Genomic DNA, 25,513 nt, shown 5'->3' with positions numbered 1-25,513 from the left:
TTCTTTGTTCTGTCCTCCAACAGCCCGTGCCACCCAATTACACCCATGTGACCAATTAACCTACTGACCCATATGTCTTTGGACTGTGGGAGGAAACCAGAGCACCCGGAGGAAACCCACGCAGTCACGGGGAGAACTTACAAACTCCTTACAGACAGCAAGCGGGAACTGAACTGCGGTCGCGGGGGCTGTAACATATAACACAAACCGCGGCGCTATTGTAACGCCCAAATACTAATACTAGAGGTGGCCTGATAAGTGTACCATACTCTACATCGCATATCACAATGTCTTTACCAACTGTACTGCATAGCGAACAACAGGCTACGAAAAGAAAGTTTATTTTTGGATACATTTTTACAATTTGCTGATTTGCGGTACATGTCACAATGCAACAGGAATCTACAGCTATTTTTTATATTTCGCTGGGAGAGGCTAATTTAAACAGATTCATTTGGATATCACAGGAGCTTCCAGTGAGAATGATTCACCCTAGTTTTATTCCCCCAACACTGTAAACCTCAGATCAGACGCTTGTGAGCCGTATGTTCGGGCACTGTGGGTACAGCCAGTCTCAGAGCTCTCAGCAATGGGGAGCTAACAGCTGCCCCTAGACTGTGAGATTAATGGATACCCTGCCACAACCCAGGCCTTGTCACTAGGGGAGTGTCACTGTTTACCTGCGCTGCACACTACACATATTTTGAAATATATTTTATTATCTATGGAAATAATTTTGTTTTATGTGCTGCGTGTGATAAATGTTGTGTGGGTGCACTGTGGTCCAGGGGAACGTGTTTCGTTTGGTTGTATATATGTACAGTCAGAAGACAACAAAGCTGAACTTGATCTTGATAAGGATTACAGACGGGATTCCCAGCGGAGACATCCAAAGTTAGGGCAGAGCAAGGGTTTCACTACACCAGTTCCCAGAGCAGTGTACGGTCACTGACAACACGGGTCAAGTGTTGAAATGCAAACAATCCCCAAGCTGGACAGTATATACAAATGGTCACAGGGGGAGGGTCACACTGTGGGTGCGGTGGTACTGAGGGAGGGTCACACTGTGGGAGGGGTGATACTGAGGGAGGGTCACACTGTGGGAGGGGTGGTACTGAGGGAGGGTCACTGTGGGAGGGTGGTACTGAGGGAGGGTCACACTGTGGGAGGGGTGATACTGAGGGAGGGTCACACTGTGGGAGGGTGGTACTGAGGGAGCATCGCACTGTGAGGAGTGGTACTGAGGGAGCGTCACACTGGGAGGGATGTACTGAGGGAGTGTCACACTGTGTGAGGGGTGGCTGAGGGAGGTTCGCACTGTGGGAGGGGAGGTACTGAGGGAGAGTCACACTGTGGGAGGGGTGGTACTGAGAGAGGGTCACACTGTGGGAGGGGTGGTACTGAGGGAGGGTCACACTGGGAGGGATGTACTGAGGGAGGGTCACACTGTGTGAGGGGTGGCAGTGAGGGAGGGTCACTGTGTGAGGGGTACAGGTTTGGATGTTCTGGACTGGGCCGGAGATGTTGGGGATGGAGTATTTGATGGAGGGAAGGGAGGCTGGGTTGGAGATTCAGAGAGCCATGGCTGAGTGATAGCAGCCGCAGACAGGGGGTTCCTTCCTTAGTTCCTGTTGCCTGGGTAGCAGCGGACTTTCTTGAAGCCCCTGGCCATCCTGCGCAGGTCCCGCTTGCTGCCCTGCCAGTGCCTGACCAGAGTGACCATCCGTTTGCCCTCCCCCTGCAGCTGCCCCATCACCAGGTGGGAAGCGGAGCGATCCCGCAGGACGTCACAGGTACAAGCCGAGCCCCCCGCCAGCCACAGCTCCTCGCTCTGATCCATGGACTCGGGTGCCACCAGCGCCCTGCTGCGGGGCTCCAGGATGATCCTGGCATCTCCATTGAGGTAGACGATGTCCTTGACTTTCACCTTCAGTACTGGGTATGACCGGGAGGGGAAAGGAAGGTGAAAACAGAGGAAAGGTCAGTCAGATGTTTCTCTCTCACCTGAGCCTCTGAATTTTCTTCTGGAGGGGAAATGGTGAGCAGCTGTAAGTTCCTGGGTGTCAACATATCTGAGAATCTATCCTGGGTCCAACATATTGATGTAATTACAAAGAAGGCACAGCAGCTCTACTTTGTGATGATTTGATGTCACCAAATACACTCACAAATTTCTGTAGCTGAACCGTGCACAGCATTCTAGCTGATTTGTGTTATCGTCTGGTCTGGAGGGGCCCCTGCACAAGACCGGAAAAAGCTGCAGACAGTTGTAAACTCAGACAATTCCATCGGGGCCACTGGCCTCCCCAGAATTGAGGACATCTTCAAAAGGCGATGCCTCAGAGAGGCGGCATCCATCATTACGGACCTCCATCACCCAGGACGTGCCCCCTTCCTACCGACAGCGAGGAGGTACAGGAGCCTGAGGCGCACACTCAATGTTTTAGAAACTGCCATCAGATTTCTAAACAGACCACGAACCCATCACCACTACCTCACTAATCTTTTCGTCTTTGCACAACTTATTTGTTTTCTATATTTTCACTGCAATTTACTGTAGTTTTATGTATTACGCCGCACTGCCGTCGCAAAAGAACAAATTTCGCAGCACGTCAGTGATAATAAACCTGATCAGATTCTGACTGTCCCGAATGAGCAGACTTCCTTTGGAAGTCAGCCTGGGGCAGTCGTGGCTGTGGGAAACATAGCAAGATCCCGTGAAAGACAAGCTGATACAGATTCATTCATCAGTTCAGTGAGGCTGATTCAGAGTTCAAAGCAGTAAGATGAAGAAAAAAATTAGTTATCAGGGTACACACATGTCACCACGTACAACCCTGAGATTGTTTTTCCTCTGGGCATGCTCAGCGAATAGTGACTATAACAGGATCAACAAAAAAACAACAAATAGTCCCAATAAATAGCAATGAAAACCGAGAGCATGAAGTAACAAGGTAAAGAATCCTTAAAGTGAGATCATTGGTGGTGGGAACCTCTCAACAGACGAGTGTAATTATCCTCTTTTGCTCAAGAGCCTGATGGCTGACGGGCATTTCCTGAATCTGGTGGTGTGAGTCCTGAGGCTCCTGTACCCTCTACCTAATGGCAGCAGAGAGACAGAGCACGGCCTGGATGGTGTGGATTGCTGATGATGGATATTGCTTTCCTATGACAGCGTTTCATGTAGATGTGCTCAATGGTAGGGAGGGCTTTACCCGTGACGGTCTGGGCCAAATCTTGAGTCTGCAGTGGCTGGAAATCCAAAGCAACACACAAAATGCAGGAGGGACTCAGCAGGTCAGGCAGCATCTCTGGAGAAGGATCTTGATTAGTTAGGGAAATAGGCTAAGGAGTGGCAAATGGATTTCAATTACTGATAAGTGTGAGGTCATGCAGTTTGGGAAGTCAAGCCAGAATGGGACATCGTACCTCTGGTAGGGCACTAGAGGTGTGTAATGGAACAGAAGGATGAGGGGTACAAGTGTGGAGATTGTTGAAAGGGGCATCAACAAGGGTTTCAGCTTGTTGGCCTTCATCTGTCTGGGCATTGGGTATAGGAGTTGGGACATTACGTTACAGTGTGTCAGTCATCTGTAGGAAGCACTTAGAGTACTGTGCATAGTTTTGGTCACCATGTTATACAAAAGTCATGGTTAAACTGGGAAAAAATGGAGAAAATACTTATTTATTTATTGAGATACAACACGGAACAGGTCTCTTCCGGCACTTCATGCCACACTGTCCAGCAACAGTGTCCATAACAGTCTGTTCCCCAGGGTAGGGGAGTCCACGATCTAGGGAGGACAGGTTTAGGATGAGAAGGGAACTGAGGGGCAACTTTTTCCCACAGAAGGTGGTGAGTATATGGAACAAGCTGCCGGAGGAAGTGGGTGAGGCAGATACGATAAGAAGCACTTGGAAGGAAATGGGCCGAATGCAGGAAATCAGGACTAGCTGGGTGGGTACCATGATCAGCATGGGCTAGATGGGCCAAATGGGCCAAATGGCCTGTATCCATGCTGTATTGGTCTATGACTCTATGGACTGGGTCGTCATGTTACAGCACTTGGAGGTTTTGGTGAGATCACACCTGGAGTATTATGTGAAGTTTTGGTCAGCTAGCAAAAAGAAGGAGAAGGAGAGGGGACAGAAAAGATTCACAGAAATGTGGCCGGGAACAGAGAGCCTGAGATATGTACAAGGAGAGACTGGACAGACCGAGACTGTTATCGTGGCGTGAAGGAGACCGAGGGGTAACCTGATAGAGGTTTATAAATGTGGGAGATGGTTGCAGTCTCTTCCCCAGGGTAGGGGAGTCTAAAACTAGAGGGCAGAGGGGAAAGATTTGAAAGGGACAAGCTTTACCACATGGAGTGTGGTGGGTGTGTGGGACGAGCTGCCCAAGGAAGCAGTCGATGTGGGCACGATTGCACCATTTAAAAAACACTTGGACAGGTACATCAATGGGAAAAGGCAGGGGTTCCCAACCTGGAGTCCACAGACCCATAGGTTAATGACATTTGTCTGTGACACACAGAGGATGGGAACCGCTGGTTTAGAGGGATGTGGGCCCTATGCAGGGGCGAGCTCAAGAAGGCACAAAGGCAGGCATGGATGAGATGGACCGAAGGGCCTGTTTCTCTGTTGACTAACTATGATTCATTCTACACGAAACACTTGTTACTCTCCTGATTGTCACCCATCCACGGGGGGTGGGGGGGGGAAGAATTTACGGCAGCTACTTAACCCCCTGACCAGCAGGTCTTTGGGATATGGGAGGGAACTGGTGCACCAGAGCGAACCCACACGGTCACAGAGCAAACGTGCAGACTCCACACAGACAGCACCTGAGGACCGGTCGAGCCCGGGTATCTGGAGAAAGGAGGCTGAAGGATTATGTCACCAATGTATCATCCCGAGAAACTTTAGTGCCATTTATTTCTGGAAGTTTCTGTGTCATTCCCATTTTAAGCCATCGCTCTGTCACCTGAACTCTAAGGTCCGGAGTTCCCTTTGTTAACCTCCCACTGCTTCCTCTTGGACGCCATTCACAGTGTTCCAAGTGGAAAGCATGTCTATGTCACCATGGACTCCCCTGGAATTCATTTTCTCGCAGGCATTCACACTGGGACAAAAAATACAGTGGGAACCATTCACAAACAACCAATGCACAAAAGAAGAAAAAAAGGTGTAAATCTGAAATAAAAAATATATAAAAAAACAAATAAACAATAACCAGATAGATAATTAAATAAAAACTCAGAACATGAGCTGTAAAGTCCTTGAAAGTGAATCCATAGGTTATGGAATCAGTTCAGGGTTGAGGAGAGTGAAGTTATCCACACAGGATCAGTTGATGGTTGAGGGTAATAACTGTTCCTGAACCTGGTGGTGTGGGACCTGATGGTTGAGGGTAATAACTGTCCCTGAACCTGGTGGTGTGGGACCTGATGGTTGAGGGTAATAACTGTTCCTGAACCTGGTGGTGTGGGACCTGATGATTGAGGGGTAATAACTGTTCCTGAACCTGGTGGTGTGGGACCTGATGGTTGAGGGTAATAACTGTCCCTGAACCTGGTGGTATGGGACCTGATGGTTGAGGGTAATAACTGTCCCTGAACCTGGGGGTGTGGGACCTGATGGTTGAGGGTAATAACTGTTCCTGAACCTGGTGGTGTGGAACCTGATGGTTGAGGGTAATAACTGTTCCTGAACCTGGGGTTGTGGGACCTGATGGTTGAGGGTAATAACTGTCCCTGAACCTGGTGGTGTGGGACCTGATGGTTGAGGGGTAATAACTGTTCCTGAACCTGGTGGTGTGGAACCTGATGGTTGAGGGTAATAACTGTTCCTGAACCTGGGGTTGTGGGACCTGATGGTTGAGGAGTAATAACTGTCCCTGAACCTGGGGTTGTGGGACCTGATGGTTGAGGAGTAATAACTGTCCCTGAACCTGGTGGTGTGGGACCTGATGGTTGAGGGTAATAACTGTCCCTGAACCTGGTGGTGTGGGACCTGATGGTTGAGGGGTAATAACTGTCCCTGAACCTGATTGTGTGGGACCTGATGGTTGAGGGTAATAACTGTCCCTGAACCTGGTGGTGTGGGACCTGATGGTTGAGGAGTAATAACTGTTCCTGAATCTGGTGGTGTGGGACCTGATGCTTGAGGGTAATAACTGTTCCTGAATCTGGTGGTGTGGGACCTGATGGTTGAGGGTAATAACTGTTCCTGAATCTGGGGGTGTGGGATCTGATGGTTGAGGGTAATAACTGTTCCTGAATCTGGTGGTGTGGGACCTGATGGGTGAGGGGTAATAACTGTCCCTGAACCTGGGGGTGTGGGATCTGATGGTTGAGGGTAATAACTGTTCCTGAACCTGGGGGTGTGGGACCTGATGGTTGAGGAGTAATAACTGTCCCTGAACCTGGTGGTGTGGGACCTGATGGTTGAGGGTAATAACTGTCCCTGAACCTGGGGTTGTGGGACCTGATGGTTGAGGGTAATAACTGTTCCTGAACCTGGTGGTGTGGGACCTGATGATTGAGGGGTAATAACTGTCCCTGAACCTGGTGGTGTGGGACCTGATGGTTGAGGAGTAATAACTGTTCCTGAACCTGGGGGTGTGGGACCTGATGGTTGAGGAGTAATAACTGTTCCTGAACCTGGGGGTGTGGGACCTGATGGTTGAGGAGTAATAACTGTCCCTGAACCTGGGGGTGTGGGACCTGATGGTTGAGGAGTAATAACTGTCCCTGAACCTGGTGGTATGGGACCTGATGGGTGAGGGGTAATAACTGTTCCTGAATCTGGTGGTGTGGGACCTGATGGTTGAGGGTAATTACTGTTCCTGAACCTGGTGGTGTGGGACCTGATGGTTGAGGAATAATAACTGTCCCTGAACCTGGTGGTGTGGGACCTGATGGTTGAGGGTAATAACTGTTCCTGAACCTGGTGGTGTGGGACCTGATGATTGAGGGGTAATAACTGTCCCTGAACCTGGTGGTGTGGGACCTGATGGTTGAGGAGTAATAACTGTTCCTGAACCTGGGGGTGTGGGACCTGATGGTTGAGGAGTAATAACTGTTCCTGAACCTGGGGGTGTGGGACCTGATGGTTGAGGAGTAATAACTGTCCCTGAACCTGGTGGTATGGGACCTGATGGGTGAGGGGTAATAACTGTTCCTGAATCTGGTGGTGTGGGACCTGATGGTTGAGGGTAATTACTGTTCCTGAACCTGGTGGTGTGGGACCTGATGGTTGAGGGGTAATAACTGTTCCTGAATCTGGTGGTGTGGGACCTGATGGTTGAGGGGTAATAACTGTTTCTGAACCTGGTGGTGTGGGACCTGATGCTTGAGGGGTAATAACTGTCCCTGAATGTGGTGGTGTGGGACCTGATGGGTGAGGGGTAATAACTGTTCCTGAATCTGGTGGTGTGGGACCTGATGGGTGAGGGTAATAACTGTTCCTGAATCTGGTGGTGTGGGACCTGATGGGTGAGGGGTAATAACTGTTCCTGAATCTGGTGGTGTGGGACCTGATGGTTGAGGAGTAATAACTGTTCCTGAATCTGGTGGTGTGGGACCTGATGCTTGAGGGGTAATAACTGTCCCTGAATGTGGTGGTGTGGGACCTGATGGTTGAGGGGTAATAACTGTTCCTGAATCTGTTGGTGTGGGACCTGATGCTTGAGGGGTAATAACTGTCCCTGAATGTGGTGGTGTGGGACTTGATGCTTGAGGGGTAATAACTGTTCCTGAATCTGGGGGTGTGGGACCTGATGGGTGAGGGTAATAACTGTTCCTGAACCTGGTGGTGTGGGACCTGATGGGTGAGGGGTAATAACTGTCCCTGAACCTGGTGGTGTGGGAACTGATGGTTGAGGAGTAATAACTGTCCCTGAACCTGGTGGTGTGGGACCTGATGGTTGAGGGTAATAACTGTCCCTGAACCTGGGGGTGTGGGATCTGATGGTTGAGGGTAATAACTGTTCCTGAACCTGGGGGTGTGGGACCTGATGGTTGAGGAGTAATAACTGTCCCTGAACCTGGTGGTGTGGGACCTGATGGTTGAGGGTAATAACTGTCCCTGAACCTGGTGGTGTGGGACCTGATGATTGAGGGGTAATAACTGTCCCTGAACCTGGTGGTGTGGGACCTGATGGTTGAGGAGTAATAACTGTTCCTGAACCTGGGGGTGTGGGACCTGATGGTTGAGGAGTAATAACTGTTCCTGAACCTGGGGGTGTGGGACCTGATGGTTGAGGAGTAATAACTGTCCCTGAACCTGGGGGTGTGGGACCTGATGGTTGAGGAGTAATAACTGTCCCTGAACCTGGTGGTATGGGACCTGATGGGTGAGGGGTAATAACTGTTCCTGAATCTGGTGGTGTGGGACCTGATGGTTGAGGGTAATTACTGTTCCTGAACCTGGTGGTGTGGGACCTGATGGTTGAGGAATAATAACTGTCCCTGAACCTGGTGGTGTGGGACCTGATGGTTGAGGGTAATAACTGTCCCTGAACCTGGGGTTGTGGGACCTGATGGTTGAGGGTAATAACTGTTCCTGAACCTGGTGGTGTGGGACCTGATGATTGAGGGGTAATAACTGTCCCTGAACCTGGTGGTGTGGGACCTGATGGTTGAGGAGTAATAACTGTTCCTGAACCTGGGGGTGTGGGACCTGATGGTTGAGGAGTAATAACTGTTCCTGAACCTGGGGGTGTGGGACCTGATGGTTGCGGAGTAATAACTGTCCCTGAACCTGGGGGTGTAGGACCTGATGGTTGAGGAGTAATAACTGTCCCTGAACCTGGTGGTATGGGACCTGATGGGTGAGGGGTAATAACTGTTCCTGAATCTGGTGGTGTGGGACCTGATGGTTGAGGGTAATTACTGTTCCTGAACCTGGTGGTGTGGGACCTGATGGGTGAGGGGTAATAACTGTTCCTGAATCTGGTGGTGTGGGACCTGATGGTTGAGGGTAATTACTGTTCCTGAACCTGGTGGTGTGGGACCTGATGGTTGAGGGGTAATAACTGTTCCTGAATCTGGTGGTGTGGGACCTGATGGTTGAGGGTAATTACTGTTCCTGAACCTGGTGGTGTGGGACCTGATGGTTGAGGGGTAATAACTGTTCCTGAATCTGGTGGTGTGGGACCTGATGGTTGAGGGGTAATAACTGTTTCTGAACCTGGTGGTGTGGGACCTGATGCTTGAGGGGTAATAACTGTCCCTGAATGTGGTGGTGTGGGACCTGATGGGTGAGGGGTAATAACTGTTCCTGAATCTGGTGGTGTGGGACCTGATGGGTGAGGGTAATAACTGTTCCTGAATCTGGTGGTGTGGGACCTGATGGGTGAGGGGTAATAACTGTTCCTGAATCTGGTGGTGTGGGACCTGATGGTTGAGGAGTAATAACTGTTCCTGAATCTGGTGGTGTGGGACCTGATGCTTGAGGGGTAATAACTGTCCCTGAATGTGGTGGTGTGGGACCTGATGGTTGAGGGGTAATAACTGTTCCTGAATCTGTTGGTGTGGGACCTGATGCTTGAGGGGTAATAACTGTCCCTGAATGTGGTGGTGTGGGACCTGATGGTTGAGGGGTAATAACTGTTCCTGAATCTGGGGGTGTGGGACCTGATGGGTGAGGGTAATAACTGTTCCTGAACCTGGTGGTGTGGGACCTGATGGGTGAGGGGTAATAACTGTCCCTGAACCTGGTGGTGTGGGACCTGATGGTTGAGGGGTAATAACTATTCCTGAATCTGGTGGTGTGGGACCTGATGGTTGAGGGGTAATAACTGTTCCTGAACCTGGTGGTGTGGGACCTGATGGTTGAGGGGTAATAACTGTTCCTGAACCTGGTGGTGTGGGACCTGATGGTTGAGGGGTAATAACTGTTCCTGAACCTGGTGGTGTGGGACCTGATGGTTGAGGGGTAATAACTGTTCCTGAACCTGGTGGTGTGGGACCTGATGGTTGAGGGGTAATAACTGTTCCTGAACCTGGTGGTGTGGGACCTGATGGTTGAGGGTAATTACTGTTCCTGAACCTGGTGGTGTGGGACCTGATGGGTGAGGGTAATTACTGTTCCTGAACCTGGTGGTGTGGGACCTGATGGGTGAGGGTAATTACTGTTCCTGAACCTGGTGGTGTGGGTCCTGAGGCTCCTGTACTTCCTGCCCAATGGCAGCAGTGAGAAGAGAGCATGGCCTGGATCCATCCTTGGTGATGGATGCTATTTTCTTGTGGAGTGCTCCATGTAGATGTGCTCAATGGAGGGGAGGTTTTACCTGTGATGGACTGACCTGCCTGGCGTCTCCTTGGAAACCAAGCTGATTTAACTTCACGAAGTTTTGCTTACATTGGTACCTTTCCACAGCGATACGTTTCTGAATCTTACCAAAGTCAGTTTTGCAGTAATTCGCTAGAATGTCTCCCTCGACCTCTCCCTCCGATTTGCAGGGATCGCAGATCTTTGATTCTGAAATGACCAACAACATAATCAATTAGGAATCATCCAAGTCCACAGTCATTTCAAAATCCTGTCCGGGTGGTCAGACAGCAAGGAATCTTTGGCAACATAGAGCAGCAGAGTACAGGCACTTCAGCCCACAATGTTGTGCTGACCCATTAACCTACTCTAAGATAAACTTAACACTTCCCTCCCACATAACTCTCCATTTTTCTTTCATCCACAAGCTTATCTAAGAGTTTCTTAATTGTTCCTAATGTAAATCCCTCCACCACCAGCCCTGGCCGTCTATTCTATGCACCCACCACTTTCTGTGCAAAGAAAAACTACCTCTGACATCCTCCCGATACTTTCCTCCAATCACCTTAAAATTATGCCCCCTCAGATTAGCCATTTTTCCCCTGGAAAAACATTTCTGGCTGTCCTCTTAATATACGTCTCAATCATTTTGAACACCTCTATCAAGTCACCTCTCATTCTCCTTCACTCTGGAGAGAAAAGCCTCCACTTGTACAATCTATCCTCATAGGACATGCTCTCTAATCCAGCCAGCATCCTGGTAAATCTCCTCTGCACCTTCTCTAAAGCTTCCACATCCTTCCTATACTGAGGCAACCAGAACTGAACATAGTACTCCATGTGTGGTTTAACCAGGCTTTCATGGTATGTTAGTGGGTCACACAGCAGCAGAGCTGATTAGGTGGGAAGGACCCATACTGTACTGTAATTCAAAATAACAAATAAATAAATATTATCCCTCTCAACCACATTCTCCTGCCTTCTCCCCGTAATCTTTGACACCCTGACTAATCAAGAATCTATCAATCTTCACTTTAAATATACCCAATGGCTTGGTCTCCACAGCTGTCTGTGGTAAAGAATTCCACAGATGCATCACCTTCTGGCTAAACAAATTCCTCCTCGTCTCTGTTCTAACTGGATGCCCCTCTACTCTGAGGCTGTGCCCTCTGTTCCTAGACTCCTCCACTACAGGAAACATCTTCTCCAGATCCACTCTGTCTTGGCCTTTCACTGGTCACCGCACCGAAAGGAGGAGGAAGATAGGGGCTTGGGGGAACACCAACACCCGCAGGTTCCCCTCCCAGCCCCTAATGCGATTTTATTTAGAGAGACACTGTGGACAGGCCCTCCCGGCCCACAGAGCCCAGCCACACAACAACCCACCGATTTAACCCCAGCCTAATCACAGGACAATTTACAACAACCAACCCCGCACACAGTAGGAACCCTTACAGGCGATGTCGGGATTGAACTCTGAACCCTGAGCTGTAATAGCGTTGTGCTAACCACTACATTACTGAGGTGAAATATCAGTAAGCCTCATTCCCGGAGCTCTGACTCCAGTGCCTCACCCCCACCTTCCTGAGGACAGCTAGGGATGTGGTATAAATGCCAGCACCCTCACACCCCCCGGGTGCATGTACATGGTGGCACATTGGGTGACAGAGACCTCTCTGAGGCACCGTGCTTTGCACCTTGGTCCCAGAGGAACGGTGTTTCATTTGACTGTGCTCACGGTTACGGTTAAACTTGAATTTGAACTACAGGGTAGCTTTGTGGGGCCGTTCCAGGCAATAACCACAAGTTTCCTTCTCTGAAGAGCTCCTGGGGATTTTACAAAAAATTTGGCAGCTTTGAGCAGAATTTTATTGAGACTGTATTTTCAGCTCTTTTTTTTAAATCTTAAATTCGTTTGAGTTTTCGGAATTGATTTTTTGTTCTCTGGCCCTCTTGCCCTGTGATCTAAGCCCTGCCTTTTGCCAGCAGCTGAACAGAGCCCCGGTGGCTGGCGTCGCTGGAGTTTAAAGGAATGCTGTGTTTCAGTCTCAGGGTGTCCCCAAAGGGTTTCACCGCCAATTAGTGGCGCTGTGCAACATCGGCGTTTGCAAATTGCGTTCAGCTGCAGTGGTGAGTTTGCTCTCAGCACTGCCCAGAGCCCTGGCCAGCTGCTTGTTTAAGGAGATGAGCTTTATTTGTCACATGTACATCGAAACGTGCTGAGGGCAGCCCGCAAGTGTTGGCATGCCTCCACGTAACACGTCCACAGCTCGCTAACCCGAACTGGAACGTGGGAGGAAATCCACGCGGTCACGAGGAGAATGTGCAACTCCTCACAGGCAGCGGTAGGAACCGAACCCCCCAGTCCTACAGCTGGTGCTGTGACGGCGTTATGCTAGCCGCCACACTACTGTGTCTCCCCTGAACAGCTCAGGCTATCCTATCCTTGTCCTATCCTTGTCGGGCCTCCAGGAGTGGAGACGGGCCGAATCCTCCGTTAAACTCACAAGCAGAACCCAACTTTCAACCACTCCTGTGCAGAATAATTGGACAGCTCGACCACCAATCAGAGGCAAACAAACAGATTTGATGCATTAGTCTCCCAATGTAACAGCTTCAAAAAAACATTTGAGGCAGATACATCAGGGACAATTGAGAAACTCTTAGATAGGCCAATGATAGGAAAATGGAAGGCTATGTGGGAGGAAAGGTTTAGATTGAGCTTAGAGAAGGTTAAAAGGTCGGCACATCATTGTGGGCTGAAGGGCCTGTACTGTTAGAATGCTCTCTGTTCAGTGTTCAATACACGCTGGACAACACATGCAACACGGTGGAGGGACTCCGCCGGTCAGGCTGCATCTATGGAGGGGAATAAACAGTGGATTTTTCAGGCTGAGAACCTCTGTTAGGACTGGAAAGGAAGGGGTCAGGAGCCAGAATAAAAGGAGGAGAAGGGGCAGGAGTACAAGCTGCTGGATGGTGGGTGAATCCAGGTGAGGAGCAAATGTGGGTGAGAGTGGGAGTGATGTAAGAAGCTGGGAGGTGATAGGTGGAAGAGGTAAGGGCTGAAGAAGAAGAAATCTGATAGGAGAGGAGAATGGTCCATAGGAAAACAGAAAGATGGCAGGGAATCAGAGGGAGGAAGATATGTGATGGGCAGGTCATGAGCGTCGGGGAGAGGGGAAAGGGGTAATGGGGCCAGAAGGATAAGGGAAAATAAAACGTGGGGATGGGGGGAACTAGGGGCACACACAAAATGCTAGAGGAACTCAGCAGATCAGGCAGCAACTATTATGAAGGGAGTTAAAAGTCTGCGTTTTGGGCTGAGACCCTTCATCAGGACTGGAAGAAGGAGGTGAGAGAGTTAGTATATAAAATTTAAACTGGAACAGAAACTAGAATTTCAGGGAATAAGTGACTGTTGGGAGAGAGCGGTACAGTTAGTGTTTTGGCTACGTGGGTTGCTGAGCAGAAGTAGAGAGAAATTTACAAAGACGTTGCTGGTCCTTGACCTGAGTTACAGGGAAAGGTTGAAAAGATTAGGACATTATTCCCTGGAGCATAGGAGAACGAGAAGAAATTTGACGGAGGTAAACAAAATTATGAGGAGTAAGGATAGGGTAAATGCAAGCAGGCCTTTTCCACTCGAGTTGGGTGAGGCTAGAACTAGAGGTCATGGGTTAAGGGTGAAAGGTGAAATGTTTCTGGGGAACATGAGGGTGAACTTCTTCACTCAAAGTTGTGAGTTTGGATCGAGCTGCCAGCACAAGTGTTGAATTTAATTGAAATTTGGATGAGTAGCTGTATGGGAGGGCTACGTAGGGCTCTGGTCTGGGTGTGGTGGATGGAAAGAGGCAGAGTAACAGTTGGCACAGACTAGATGGACCAAAGGGCCTGATCTGTGCTCTATGACTCGAAGTAACATCGGCCTTACCTTCCTGCTGGATGCTCTCCTCCTCCGAGTTGGCGGATGGGATGCAGAGATCGTTACCCGCCGGGAAGCGGTGACAGTCCAACATCTCGGGCCAGGGGAAGCCGAATGCCAGCATGACGGGGGCACAGCTGTCCCTCACGTCGCGGCAGAGCGAGTGACAGGGCTGGATCGCCTCCTGGAGCTCGCTGAGGCACACCGGGGCGAAGAGCGAGCAGAGGAACTTGCGGGTGTCCGGGTGGCAGTGCTTGCTGAGGAGGGGCACCCAGGAGGCGGCCTGCTGTACCACCTCCTTCATGGTGTCGTGCCCCAGGAGGTTGGGGAGCCTCATCTCACTGTACCCCACTCCGTGGCACAGCGTCATGGTGTGCGGGATGGGCTTACAGTTGCTCTTGCCCGGGACTGAGAACCCGAGGGGGAAGCCTGGCATCTCGGCGGCTGGGGCTAGGCCCGAGCAGAAGGCCAGGAGGAGACACGCCAGGGCCCTTGCTCCCACCCAACTCCAGAGAGAGCAAGCCTGCCAAGACATGGCCAACCCTTGCCTTCCTGCTCGAACAAGGACAACAAGGACAGGAAAGCTGGTTGATGTTGGGGTTTGAGACAACTCGTTGAGCCTAAGATGGCCTCTTTGGCTGGAAAATGACTCGTTGCCACAGTCAAAGCCTTCAAATCAGGTCTCCTTGTATCTCCAACAAGGTTAAAGGTCAACGTCCAGCCCAGAGATCTGCTCCTTCAGGGATCCCGTCTGGCAGGAGGAAGCCCAGGATACTTATTCCACAAATCAGTTGATTGTCTTCAGTGGCCGATTCACAGCCAAGAATGAAGGTTACTCTTAATTCGGCCTGTGAGTGAAAAGAGAGAAAAGGGTGGTTGTCACTGCCCACCTGTCACTCAGTCACTGAATTCATACAACGTAGAACACAGGCCCTTCAGCCCACAATCTTGTGTCAGCCCTTTAACTTACTCTAAGAATAACCTAACCCTTCCCTCCCAAAATGACTTCCATTTTTCTATCATCTTATTTAAGATGTCCCCTCTGTTTCTGCCTCTACCACCTCCCCTGGCAGGGTGTTTCACACACCCACCACTCTCTGTGTAAAAAAAACCCTACCTCTGACATTCCCCACCCCTAACTTTCCTCCAAACACTTTAAAATTACACACATAAATTGGTGGAGGAACTCAGCAGGTCAGGCAGTATCTATGAAAATGAATAAACTGTCAACATTTTAGGCTAAGACTCTGAATTTTACATAGAAACACAGAAACATAGAAAACCTGCAGCACAATACAGGCCCTTCGGCCCACAAATTTGTGCTGAACATGTCCCTACCTTAGAAATTACTAGGCTTACCTATAGCCCTCTATTTTACTAGGCTCCATGTACCTATCCAAAAGTCTCTTAAAAGACCCTATCATATCTGCCTCCACCACCATTGCCAGCAGCCCATTCCACACACTCACCACTCTCTGAGTAAAAAAACTTACCCCGACATCTCCTCTGTACTTACTCCCCAGCACCTTAAACCTGTGTCCTCTTGTGGCAACCATTTCAGCCCTGGAAAAAAGACTCTGGCTATCCACATGATCAATGCCTCTCATCATCTTACACACCTCTATCAGGTCACCTCTCATCCTCAGTCAGTCCAAGGAGAAAAGGCAGAGTTCACTCAACCTATTCTCATAAGGCATGCTCCCCAATCCAGGCCACAAACCTTTAAATTATAAACTTCAGAAGGTCTGCAGATACTGGAAATTCAAAGCAACACATGAAAAATGATTGTTAGCCATTTCCATCCTGGTAAAATGTCTCTGCCTGTCCTCTTGATCTACACCTCTTCTCATTTTGTACACTTCGATCAAGCCTCCTCTCATCCTTCACTCCACAGAGAAAAGCCCTAGTTCACTCAACATATTCACATAAGACCTGCTCTCTAACCTAGGCAGCATCCTGGTATATTTCCTCTGTGCCCACTCTTAACCTTCCACATCCTTCCTATAATGAGGTGACCAGAACTGAACACAATATTCTAAGTGTGGTCTAACCAGGGGTTTATAGAGCTGTAACATTACCTCGCAGTTCTTGAACTCAATCTCCCAGATTATGAAGACCAACACACCATACGGCCTCTTAACCACCCTATCAACTTGCTCAGTAACTTTGAGGAATCTATGGACATGGAACCCAAGATGCCTCTGTTCCTCCACACTGCTAAGAAACCTGTCATTTACCCTGTTCTCAGCCTTCAATTTCCACCTTCCAAAGTAAATCACTTCACACTTTCCTTGGTTGCTCTCCATCTGGAACTTCTCAGCATCACTCTTCTCCACACTGTCCCATCTCACACTCCTGGGATCAGACTCTGAGTGAAGCTCCCTCTACACTGTCCCATCATACACTCCTAGGGTCAGACACAGAGTGAAGCTCCCTCTACACTGTCCCATCTCACATTCCCAGGGTCAGACTCTGAGTGAAGCTCCCTCCACACTGTCCCATCTCACATTCCCAGGGTCAGACTCTGAGTGAAGCTCCCTCCACACTGTCCCATCACACACTCCTGGGGTCAGACTCTGAGTGAAGCTCCTTCCACACTGTCCCATCTCACATTCCCGGGATCAGACACAGAGTGAAGCTCCTTCCACACTGTCCCATCACACACTCCCAGGGTCAGACACAGAATGAAACTCCCTCCACACTGTCCCATCTCACACTCCCAGGGTCAGACACAGAGTGAAACTCCCTCCACACTGTCCCATCTCACACTCCCGGGGTCAGACACAGAGTGAAGCTCCCTCCACACTGTCCCATCACACACTCCCAGGGTCAGACACAGAGTGAAACTCCCTCCACACTGTCCCATCTCATATTCCCAGGGTCAGACTCTGAGTGAAGCTCCCTCCACACTGTCCCATCACACACTCCCAGGGTCAGACACAGAATGAAACTCCCTCCACACTGTCCCATCTCACACTCCCAGGGTCAGACACAGAGTGAAACTCCCTCCACACTGTCCCATCTCACACTCCCGGGGTCAGACACAGAGTGAAGCTCCCTCCACACTGTCCCATCACACACTCCCAGGGTCAGACACAGAGTGAAACTCCCTCCACACTGTCCCATCTCACATTCCCGGGATCAGACACAGAGTGAAGCTCCCTCCACACTGTCCCATCACACACTCCCAGGGTCAGACACAGAGTGAAACTCCCTCTACACTGTCCCATCTCACTCTCCCGGGGTCAGACACAGAGTGAAGCTCCCTCCACACTGTCCCATCACACACTCCCAGGGTCAGACACAGAGTGAAGCTCCCTCCACACTGTCCCATCACACACTCCCAGGGTCAGACACAGAATAAATAACGCTCAACACTGTCCCTTCAAACAGATTGGATCAGGAACACCAAGAGTAAGAAAGAAAGCTGAGCAATAAAGCAAGTCCTTTACCAACTGGGATAATCTCTCTTCTCATTCCCGCATCAGGGAGGAGGTACAGGAGCCTGAAGAAACACATTCTATATTTTAGAAACAGCTTCGTCCCCTCTGCCATTGGATTTCATAACAGATGATGAACTCTGCCCTAATACCCCTTTCACATTATTTTTTTAATTTAATTCTAACTCTCAAAGATTTTACTGTCTTGCAATCTTCAACAAATTTCATAATATATGTCAGTGATAATAAACTTGATTCTGATTCTGATAGACAGAGGAGGGAGATGGACTGAGACTGGAGACAGAGGGAGATGGACAGACAGGATACAGAGGGAGATGCACTGAGACAGGAGACAGAGGGAGATGGACAGACAGCAGACAGAGGGAGATGGACTGAGTCAGGAGACAGACAGAGATGGACAGACAGGATACAGAGGGAGATGCACTGAGACAGGAGACAGACAGAGATGGACAGACAGGAGACAGAGAGAGATGGACAGACAGGATACAGAGGGAGATGCACTGAGACAGGAGACAGAGGGAGATGGACTGAGTCAGGAGACAGACAAAGATGGACAGACAGGAGACAGAGGGAGATGGACTGAGTCAGGAGACAGACAAAGATGGACAGACAGGAGACAGAGGGAGATGGACAGACAGGAGACAGAGGGAGATGGACTGAGACAGGAGATGGGGAGATGGACTGAGACAGGAGACAGAGGGAGATGGACAGACAGGAGACAGAGGGAGATGGACTGAGACAGGAGATGGGGAGATGGACTGAGACAGGAGACAGAGGGAGATGGACAGACAGGAGAGAGGGAGCATGTAAGGAGAAAATGTGTGGTAGAGACTAGAGATTGACAAAAGGAGAGGAAAGAAGAGAGAGAGAAGGAGAGAGTGGTAGAAGGAGGAGGTGAGAGAAGGAAAGGGAGAGGGGGAGAGTGAGGTTGCAAAGGAGGTGAAAGAGAGGATGATGCACAGTTGGAGAGAGGGGAAGAGAAAGAAAGGGAGAAAGATAGGGGAAGAGACAGCAAGAGAGAAATAGTTTAAGGCAGACAGAGATAGACAGAGAAAGAGTGTATAAGCGAGACAGACAAAAGGAGACAGAGAGAGTGAGAGAGACAGATAGACAGAGATGGTAAGAGAAAGATTGAGCGAGGGAGGGGGAGAAAGAGACAGACAGGAAGAAAGAGAGGTAGAGATGTACAGGGAGAATGATACAGAGAGAGCGAGAGAGAGGGAAAGAGAGAGAGTGGGAGAGGGAGAGCGAGAGAGAGAGACAGAGAGAGAGCGAGAAAGGGACAGAGAGAGAGAGTGAGAGAGACAGAGAGAGAGAGAGACAGAGAGAGAGAGGGACAGTAAGTGAGAGAGGGAGAGACAGAGAGAATGAGAAAGACAGGAGAGAGAGAGAGAGAGAGGGGGGGGGGACAGAGAGAGGGAGGACGAGAGAGGGACCAAGAGAGAAAGCAAGAGAGACAGAGAGAGAGAGAAAGACAGAGGGAGAGAGAGAGAGAGAGAGAGAGAGAGAGGGACAGTAAGTGAGAGAGGGAGAGAGAGAGACAGAATGAGAAAGAGGAGAGAGAGAGGGACAGAGAGGGACAGAGAGAGAGAGAGAGAGAGAGAGAGAGAGAGAGAAAGAGGAGAGAGAGACAGGAGAGAGAGAGAGAGAGAGAGAGAGAGAGAGAGAGAAAGAGAGAGAGAGAGAGAGGGAGAGAGAGAGAGTGTTGGAATGACCAGTGAAGTACAACCTGCCCATTCACCTCCTTTAACTGTCGGATTCCTGTTGTCTGGTGAAGCCCTGTCTCTCCCCTCTTTTCCCTCTCACTCCTTTCGAGTTTCCAGTCTCTCCTGCTTCCTGCTTCGTGCTGTCTCCGATGAAGCCCGGACGCTGTGTGAGGGAGACACAGAGGCAGGTTCCCCCAGCAGTTTTGTGTTCTGTGAGGGAGAGCTGGTAGCTGTGAGAAGTTAAAATTGGCATGTAATAAATCTCCCACTAGGGCCTCTCACTGTCCCGCCCATCACTGCGAGTCCACACTTCAGCTCCCTGATGTTGTTTATGTCTCAGGGGGGTGTAGCAGACTTTTGCAAACTTGCCTTGAAGGGCTGGTTTAAATTTATGAACAGCGATGTGTAGGAATGAGCAACTCTGGGGAGGGACTGTGGCCAAGTGTTGTGGGGGGGGGGGGGCGTTGAAATCAGATACAGGTCCATTATCAGTGACGTGGTGTGAAATATGTTGTTCTGTGGCAACAGAACATTTAAAAATTACTATAAAAATAAGTAAGTAATGCAAAAAGGAAGGGAAGTATGGGGGGCGGGGAGAGGCCACAGTCGCGTAGCGGTTAGTGTAAAGCTATTTCACTCGGGGCTTCACCAACCTTCACATCCAGCACATAATTTCCTGCAACTTCCGCCATGTCCAACAGGATCCCACCACCAAGCACATCGCTCCCTCTCCCCCTCTTTCTGCTTTCCGCGGGGATCGCTCCCTACAAGACTCCCTTGTCCATTCGTCTCCCCCATCCCTTCTCGCCGATCTCCCTCCTGGCAAGTGGAACAAGTGCCACACCTGCCCCTAAACCTCATCCCTCACTACCATTCAGGGCCCCAACAGTCCTCCCAGGTGAGGCAACACTTCACCTGTGAGTCTGTTGGGGTCACCCGGTGCTCCCGGTGTGGCCTCCTGTGTATCAGTGAGACTCGATGCAGATTGGGAGACCGCTTTGCCGAGCACCTATACTTGCCAGAAAAAGCAGGATCTCCCAGTGGCCACCCATTTTAATTCCACTTCCCATTTCCATTCCATTAAGTCTATCCAGGGCCTCCTCCACTGTAGGGATGAGGTTGGAGGAACAACACCTTGTATTCCGTCTGGGTAGCCTCCAACCTAATGGCATGAATTTCAATTTTTTGAACCTGGTAATGACCCCCCTTCACCATTCCTCATTCCCATTCCCCTCTCTCACCTCATCTCCTTGCCTGCCCATCACCTCCCTCTGGTGCTCCTCTACCTTCCCATTCTTCCATGGCCTTCTGTCCTCTCCTATCAGATTCCCCCCTCCTCCTTGTTTATCTCTTTCACCAATGGACTTCCCAGCTCTTTACTTCACCCATCCCTTTCCTAGTTTCACCTTGTGTTTCTTCCTCCCCTCCCCTACCCCCTAACTCTGACTCAGCTTTTTCCCTCCAGTCCTGATGAAGGGTCTCGGCCTGAAACGTCGACTGTACTCTTTTCCATAGATGCTGCCTGGCCTGCTGAGTTCCTCCAGCATTTTGTTAGAACGTGATAGGTGGAATCAGGTTGGTTTTGTGGGGGGGGGGGGTGCGGAGGAAGTAAAAAGCTGGGATGTGATGGTTGGAAAAGGCAAAGGGCTGGAGAGGAAGGAATCTGATGGGAGAGGAGAGTGGACCATGGGAGAAAGGGAAGGAGGAGGGGACCCAGAGGGAGGTGATAGGCAGGTGAAGAGAGGTAAAAGGCCAGAGTGGGGATTTAAAGAAGGGTGGGGAATTACTGGAAGCTAGAGAAATCAATGTTCATGCCATCAGATTGGAGGGTACCCAGGCAGAATGTGAGCTGCTGTTCCTCCAGCCTGAGTGTGGTCTCATTGTGCCAGAAGAGGAGGCCGTGGACGGACATGTCGGAATGAGAAGCCGATATCTCGCCTTACGTCTCAGTGTGAGTTATTGATGGTGCATCAGGGAATGGGGACTGGAATTGGTGATTAGCCACCGGGAGATCCCGCTTTGTGCAGATAGGCAAAGGTGCATGACAGTTCCAGTGATATATTTTCAGCGACCTACCCTGGGTGGGGGGGGGTGGGGGGAAGAAGAATGTGGCTGGGGAGAAGGAGCTCGCACTCCACTTTGAGAGACTAACTCAATCTTTACCCAGTTTCACAAGTGGGCTAGTACAGCGGCTAGTAACCACGGAGAGAGACACAGAAACGGGCCTCTCAGACCATTTCAGTCAGAACCAGGTTTATTATCACTGACATGAAATTTGTTGTTTTGTGGCAGCAGTACAGTGCAAAGTGTAGAATTACAGTAAATCATAAAAATAACACAGAACATAGAATAGTACAGGCCCTTCGGCCCATAATGTTGTGCTGACCCTTTAACCTACTCCAAGACCAATCTAACCCTCCCTCCCACAAAACCCTCCATTTTTCTATTATCCATGTGCTTATTAAAAGTCCCTAATGTATCTGCCTCTACCACCACCCCAGGCAGGGCACTCCACACACCCACCACCCTCCCTGTAAACAAAAACCTACCTCTGACATCCCCCTATACTTTCCTCCAAACACCTTAAAATTCTGCCCCCAGTATTAACCATTTGCACACTGGGAAGGAATGATGAGATAGTATTGATGGGTTCTTGACCATTCAGAAATCTAATGACAGATGGGAAGAAGCTGTTCCCGAATCCTCCCACACCTCCTCGCTGATGGCAGCAATGAGAATAGGACACATCCTGGATAGTGAGGCTCCTTATGATGGATATTGCCTTCTTGAGGTACCTTGAAGATGATGTCAGTGGGGGGAGGTTAGTACATGATGATGGAGCTGGCTGAGTTTACAACGTTCTGCAGGTTTTTCCGATCCTGTGTGGTGGTTCCTCTATTCCAGACAGTGATGCAACGAGTCAGAATGCCCTCCTCGGTACATCTGTCTCCTCAAACTCCTAGCAAACTGCCTTCTTCATGGTTTTATCAAAGTGTTGGACTCAGACTAGATCCCCTGAGATGCTGATATCCAGGAACTCGACACTAATCAGGAAGTTCAAAGTTCATTATCAAAGTACAGCCAATACATCCCTGGGATTCATTTTCTGGCAGGCATACTCAATAATTCCTTAACAGCATAATAACCATAACGGAATCAATGAAAAACCACATCAACTTGGGTGTTCAACCAGAGTGCAAAAGACAATAAATTTTGCAAATACAAAAAAAGCATTAATAATAATAAATAAATAAATAAATAAATAGATGGATTGATAGATAAATAAGCAATAAATATTGAGAACATGAGATGAAGAGTCCTTGAAAGTGAGTTCATAGGTTGTGGGAACATTTCAATAATGGGGCAAGTGAAGTTGAGTGAAGTTATCCCCTTTGGTTTAAGAGCCTGATGGTTGAGGGGTTGGAACTGTTCCTGAACCTGGTGGTGAGAGCCCTGGGGCTCCTGTACCTCCTTCCTGATGAATGAAGCAGAGAGTCCCTGTGGATGGAGCCTGCTTTCTGGCGACAACACTCCAAGTGAGGAGGGATCTACCCATGATGGGCTGGGCATTATCCACTACTTTTTGTAGAATAATAATCACTTTGTTGGGTGGACTTCAAGTTTAGAAGAATGAGGGTGGTGGTGGTGGGGGGGGAATCTCCTTGAAACCTATCAAATATTAAAGGCCTAGATAGAGTGGACATGGGGAGGATGTCCTCTATAGTGGGGGGAAGTCTAGGGCCGGAGGGCACAGCCTCAGTATAAGAGAAGAGATATATAGAGTATTTGAATAGACAGGGACAGATTAGGGATAGTCAACATGGCTTTGTATATTGTAGGTTATGTCCAACCAATCTTATGGAGTTTTTTGAAAAAATTACCATTGCATAAGATGTCCGTGAAGCCTAATTGTGCGCGGTTTTGGTCAGCTACCTACAAGAAAGACGTCAGTAAGACTGAAAGAGTGCAGTGAAAATTTACAAGGATGTTGCCAGAAAGATTGAATAGGTTAGGACTTTACTTCGTAGAGCGCAGGAGAGTGAGGGGAGATTTGGTAGAGGTGTACAAAATTATGAGGGGTAAAGATCGGGTAAATGCAAGCAGGCTTTTTCCACTGAGGTTGGGTGGGACTAGAAGTACAGGCCATGGGTTATGGATGAAAGATGAAATATTTAAGCGGAACCTGAGGGGGAACTTTCTTATTCAGAGGATGGTGAGAGTGTGGAGCGAGATGCCAGTGCAAGTGTTGGAAGGTTCTATCTCAATACTTCAGAGAAATTTGGATAGGTACAGGGATGGAAGGGGTATGGAGAGGAATACCCAGGTGCAGGTTGATGGGACTAGGTAGATTAATGATTCGGTATGGTTCGGTAATGATTCAAAGGGCCTGTGTCTGTATTGTAATGTTCTATGACTCTATTAGAGATGAGGAGGAATTTCTTTAGCTGGAGGGTGATGAATCTGTGGAATTCATTGCCACAAGCAGCTATGGAGACCATGTCATCGGGTGTATTTAAAGCAAAGGTTGATAGGTTCTTGGAAAGGGCATCAAAGGTTATGGGGAGAAGACAGGAAACTGGGGTTGAGAGGGATAATAAATCAGTCTTGATGGACTGATGGAGCAGATTTGGAGGGCAAAATGCCCTAATTTTGTTCTTATGTCTTATCGGCTCATGGAATAACTTACGCTGTGACAGAGAGAACGTGAAAACTTCACAAAGACAGCGTGGGTGATCAGGACGGAACGCTGGTCTTTGGGGGTGAGGAACGGCAGATCTAATCTGCAGCCAGGCCAGGGTGCTGCCCTCTTCTGCAAACTGGTTAATTGTTGTCACCTGTGCGAGGGTACAGTGACAAACTTTGTTCTGCATACCATTTGTACAGATCCCTTCATTACAACAGGTGGCTGATACACCCCTAAGATTACGAGAGGCAGAGACAGACATTTGATTATTAATTTATTCAGCACAACATGTTCTATGTTCTAATGCAGAATGAAGTGTTACAGTGTCAGAGGAAAGCTACTGACATGATGAAGGAAGCTGTGAGCACCTCCTGAAACAGAGGACCTTCACTGTTGCCTGAAAAGCCTGCGGTGTATCAGAGAGGGCCGTGGAGAGAGTAGAGAGGAAGTGCTGTGCAGGCAGGCAGGCAATACAGCACAAAGCCAGTATGAGGTAGATGGTGGCACAGGAGTCCCAATTTAGATTTCTAGGAAACCTCAAAAATGCCTCTACTTTCAGTGGAGGTTGAGCGAGCTGGACTACACACATCTATACTCACGTCATTCCACTGATGTGTAGTAGAGAGCATCCCAACAAGCTGCATCTCTGTATGCACTGCAACAGACACGAGGGGCTCTACACGGGGTAGTCGACAGAACCCAGTAACGTCATGAAGGATCCCACCCACCCTGCTCATGGACTGTTTGTCCCTCTCCCATCAGGGAGGAGGCTACGTAGCATCCACGCAGGACCACCTGACTCAAAAACAGTTACTTTCCCCAAGCAGCAAGGCTGATCAACACCTCCACTCACTAACCCACCCCTCCATACCCCCAACCACCACTACTTTATAATTTCCTGTCAGAGTCGCATTATGTACAGACATTTCTGTGCCGAGCATCACTGTGGATCTGGGGGCACAAGTCCACAGATCCCTGAAAGTTGCCTCACAGGTAGATAGGGTAGTTAAGAAAGCTTATGGGTGTTAGCTTTCATAAGTCGAGGGATAGAGTTTAAGAGTCGTGGGGTAATGATGCAGCTCTATAAAACTCTGGTTAGGCCACACTTGAAGTACTATGTCCAGTTCTGGTTGCCTCACTGTAGGAAGGATGTGGAAGCATTGGAAAGGGTACAGAGGAGATTTACCAGGATGCTGCCGGGTTTAGACAGTATGCATTATGATCAGAGATTAAGGGAGCTAGGGCTTTACTCTCTGGAGAGAAGGAGGATGAGAGGAGACATGATAGAGGTGTACCAGATATTAAGAGGAATAGACAGAATGGACAGCCAGCGCTTCTTCCCCAGGGCACCACTGCTCAGTACAAGAGGACATGGCTTTAAGGTAAGGGGTGGAAAGTTCAAGGGGGATATTAGAGTGATGCACCATCGATATCTCTCGGAGACGGGAGGCGAGATATA

At 49.3% G+C, this 25,513-nt stretch overlaps 1 protein-coding gene across 2 annotated transcripts; it reads right to left on the bottom strand.

Moving 5' to 3' along the window:
* Window positions 1–331: 331 nt before the first annotated feature.
* LOC132391004 (secreted frizzled-related protein 2-like) lies at window positions 332–19,677 on the bottom strand. Of its 2 annotated transcripts, none has more exons than XM_059963602.1 (4): window positions 19,394–19,677; window positions 14,213–15,051; window positions 10,408–10,488; window positions 332–1,935 (listed from the first exon to the last, which is right to left on the bottom strand). In XM_059963602.1, exons 2-4 carry the CDS (start codon window positions 14,736–14,738, stop codon window positions 1,622–1,624), a joined length of 921 nt encoding a protein of 306 aa, XP_059819585.1. In that variant the 5' UTR covers window positions 14,739–15,051; window positions 19,394–19,677; the 3' UTR covers window positions 332–1,621. The 2 variants fall into 2 exon arrangements, with proteins under 2 accessions (XP_059819585.1, XP_059819584.1); XM_059963601.1 differs by having other exon boundaries at window positions 19,406–19,677.
* Window positions 19,678–25,513: the final 5,836 nt, after the last annotated feature.

This window comes from Hypanus sabinus, chromosome 3 (assembly GCF_030144855.1).
Source record: "Hypanus sabinus isolate sHypSab1 chromosome 3, sHypSab1.hap1, whole genome shotgun sequence".
Taxonomy (NCBI): domain Eukaryota; kingdom Metazoa; phylum Chordata; class Chondrichthyes; order Myliobatiformes; family Dasyatidae; genus Hypanus; species Hypanus sabinus.
This window is presented reverse-complemented; position numbering and strand designations above follow the sequence as displayed.

Coding starts and splice junctions, on each gene's coding strand:
- LOC132391004 (XM_059963602.1), bottom strand. CDS start 14,738: ATGTCTTGGCAGGCTTGCTCTCTCTGGAGTTGGGTGGGAGCAAGGGCC. Junction 10,489..14,212: donor GGAGAGCATCCAGCAGGAAG/GTAAGGCCGATG, acceptor TGGTCATTTCAG/AATCAAAGATCTGCGATCCC. Junction 1,936..10,407: donor TTACTGCAAAACTGACTTTG/GTAAGATTCAGA, acceptor GGTCATACCCAG/TACTGAAGGTGAAAGTCAAG.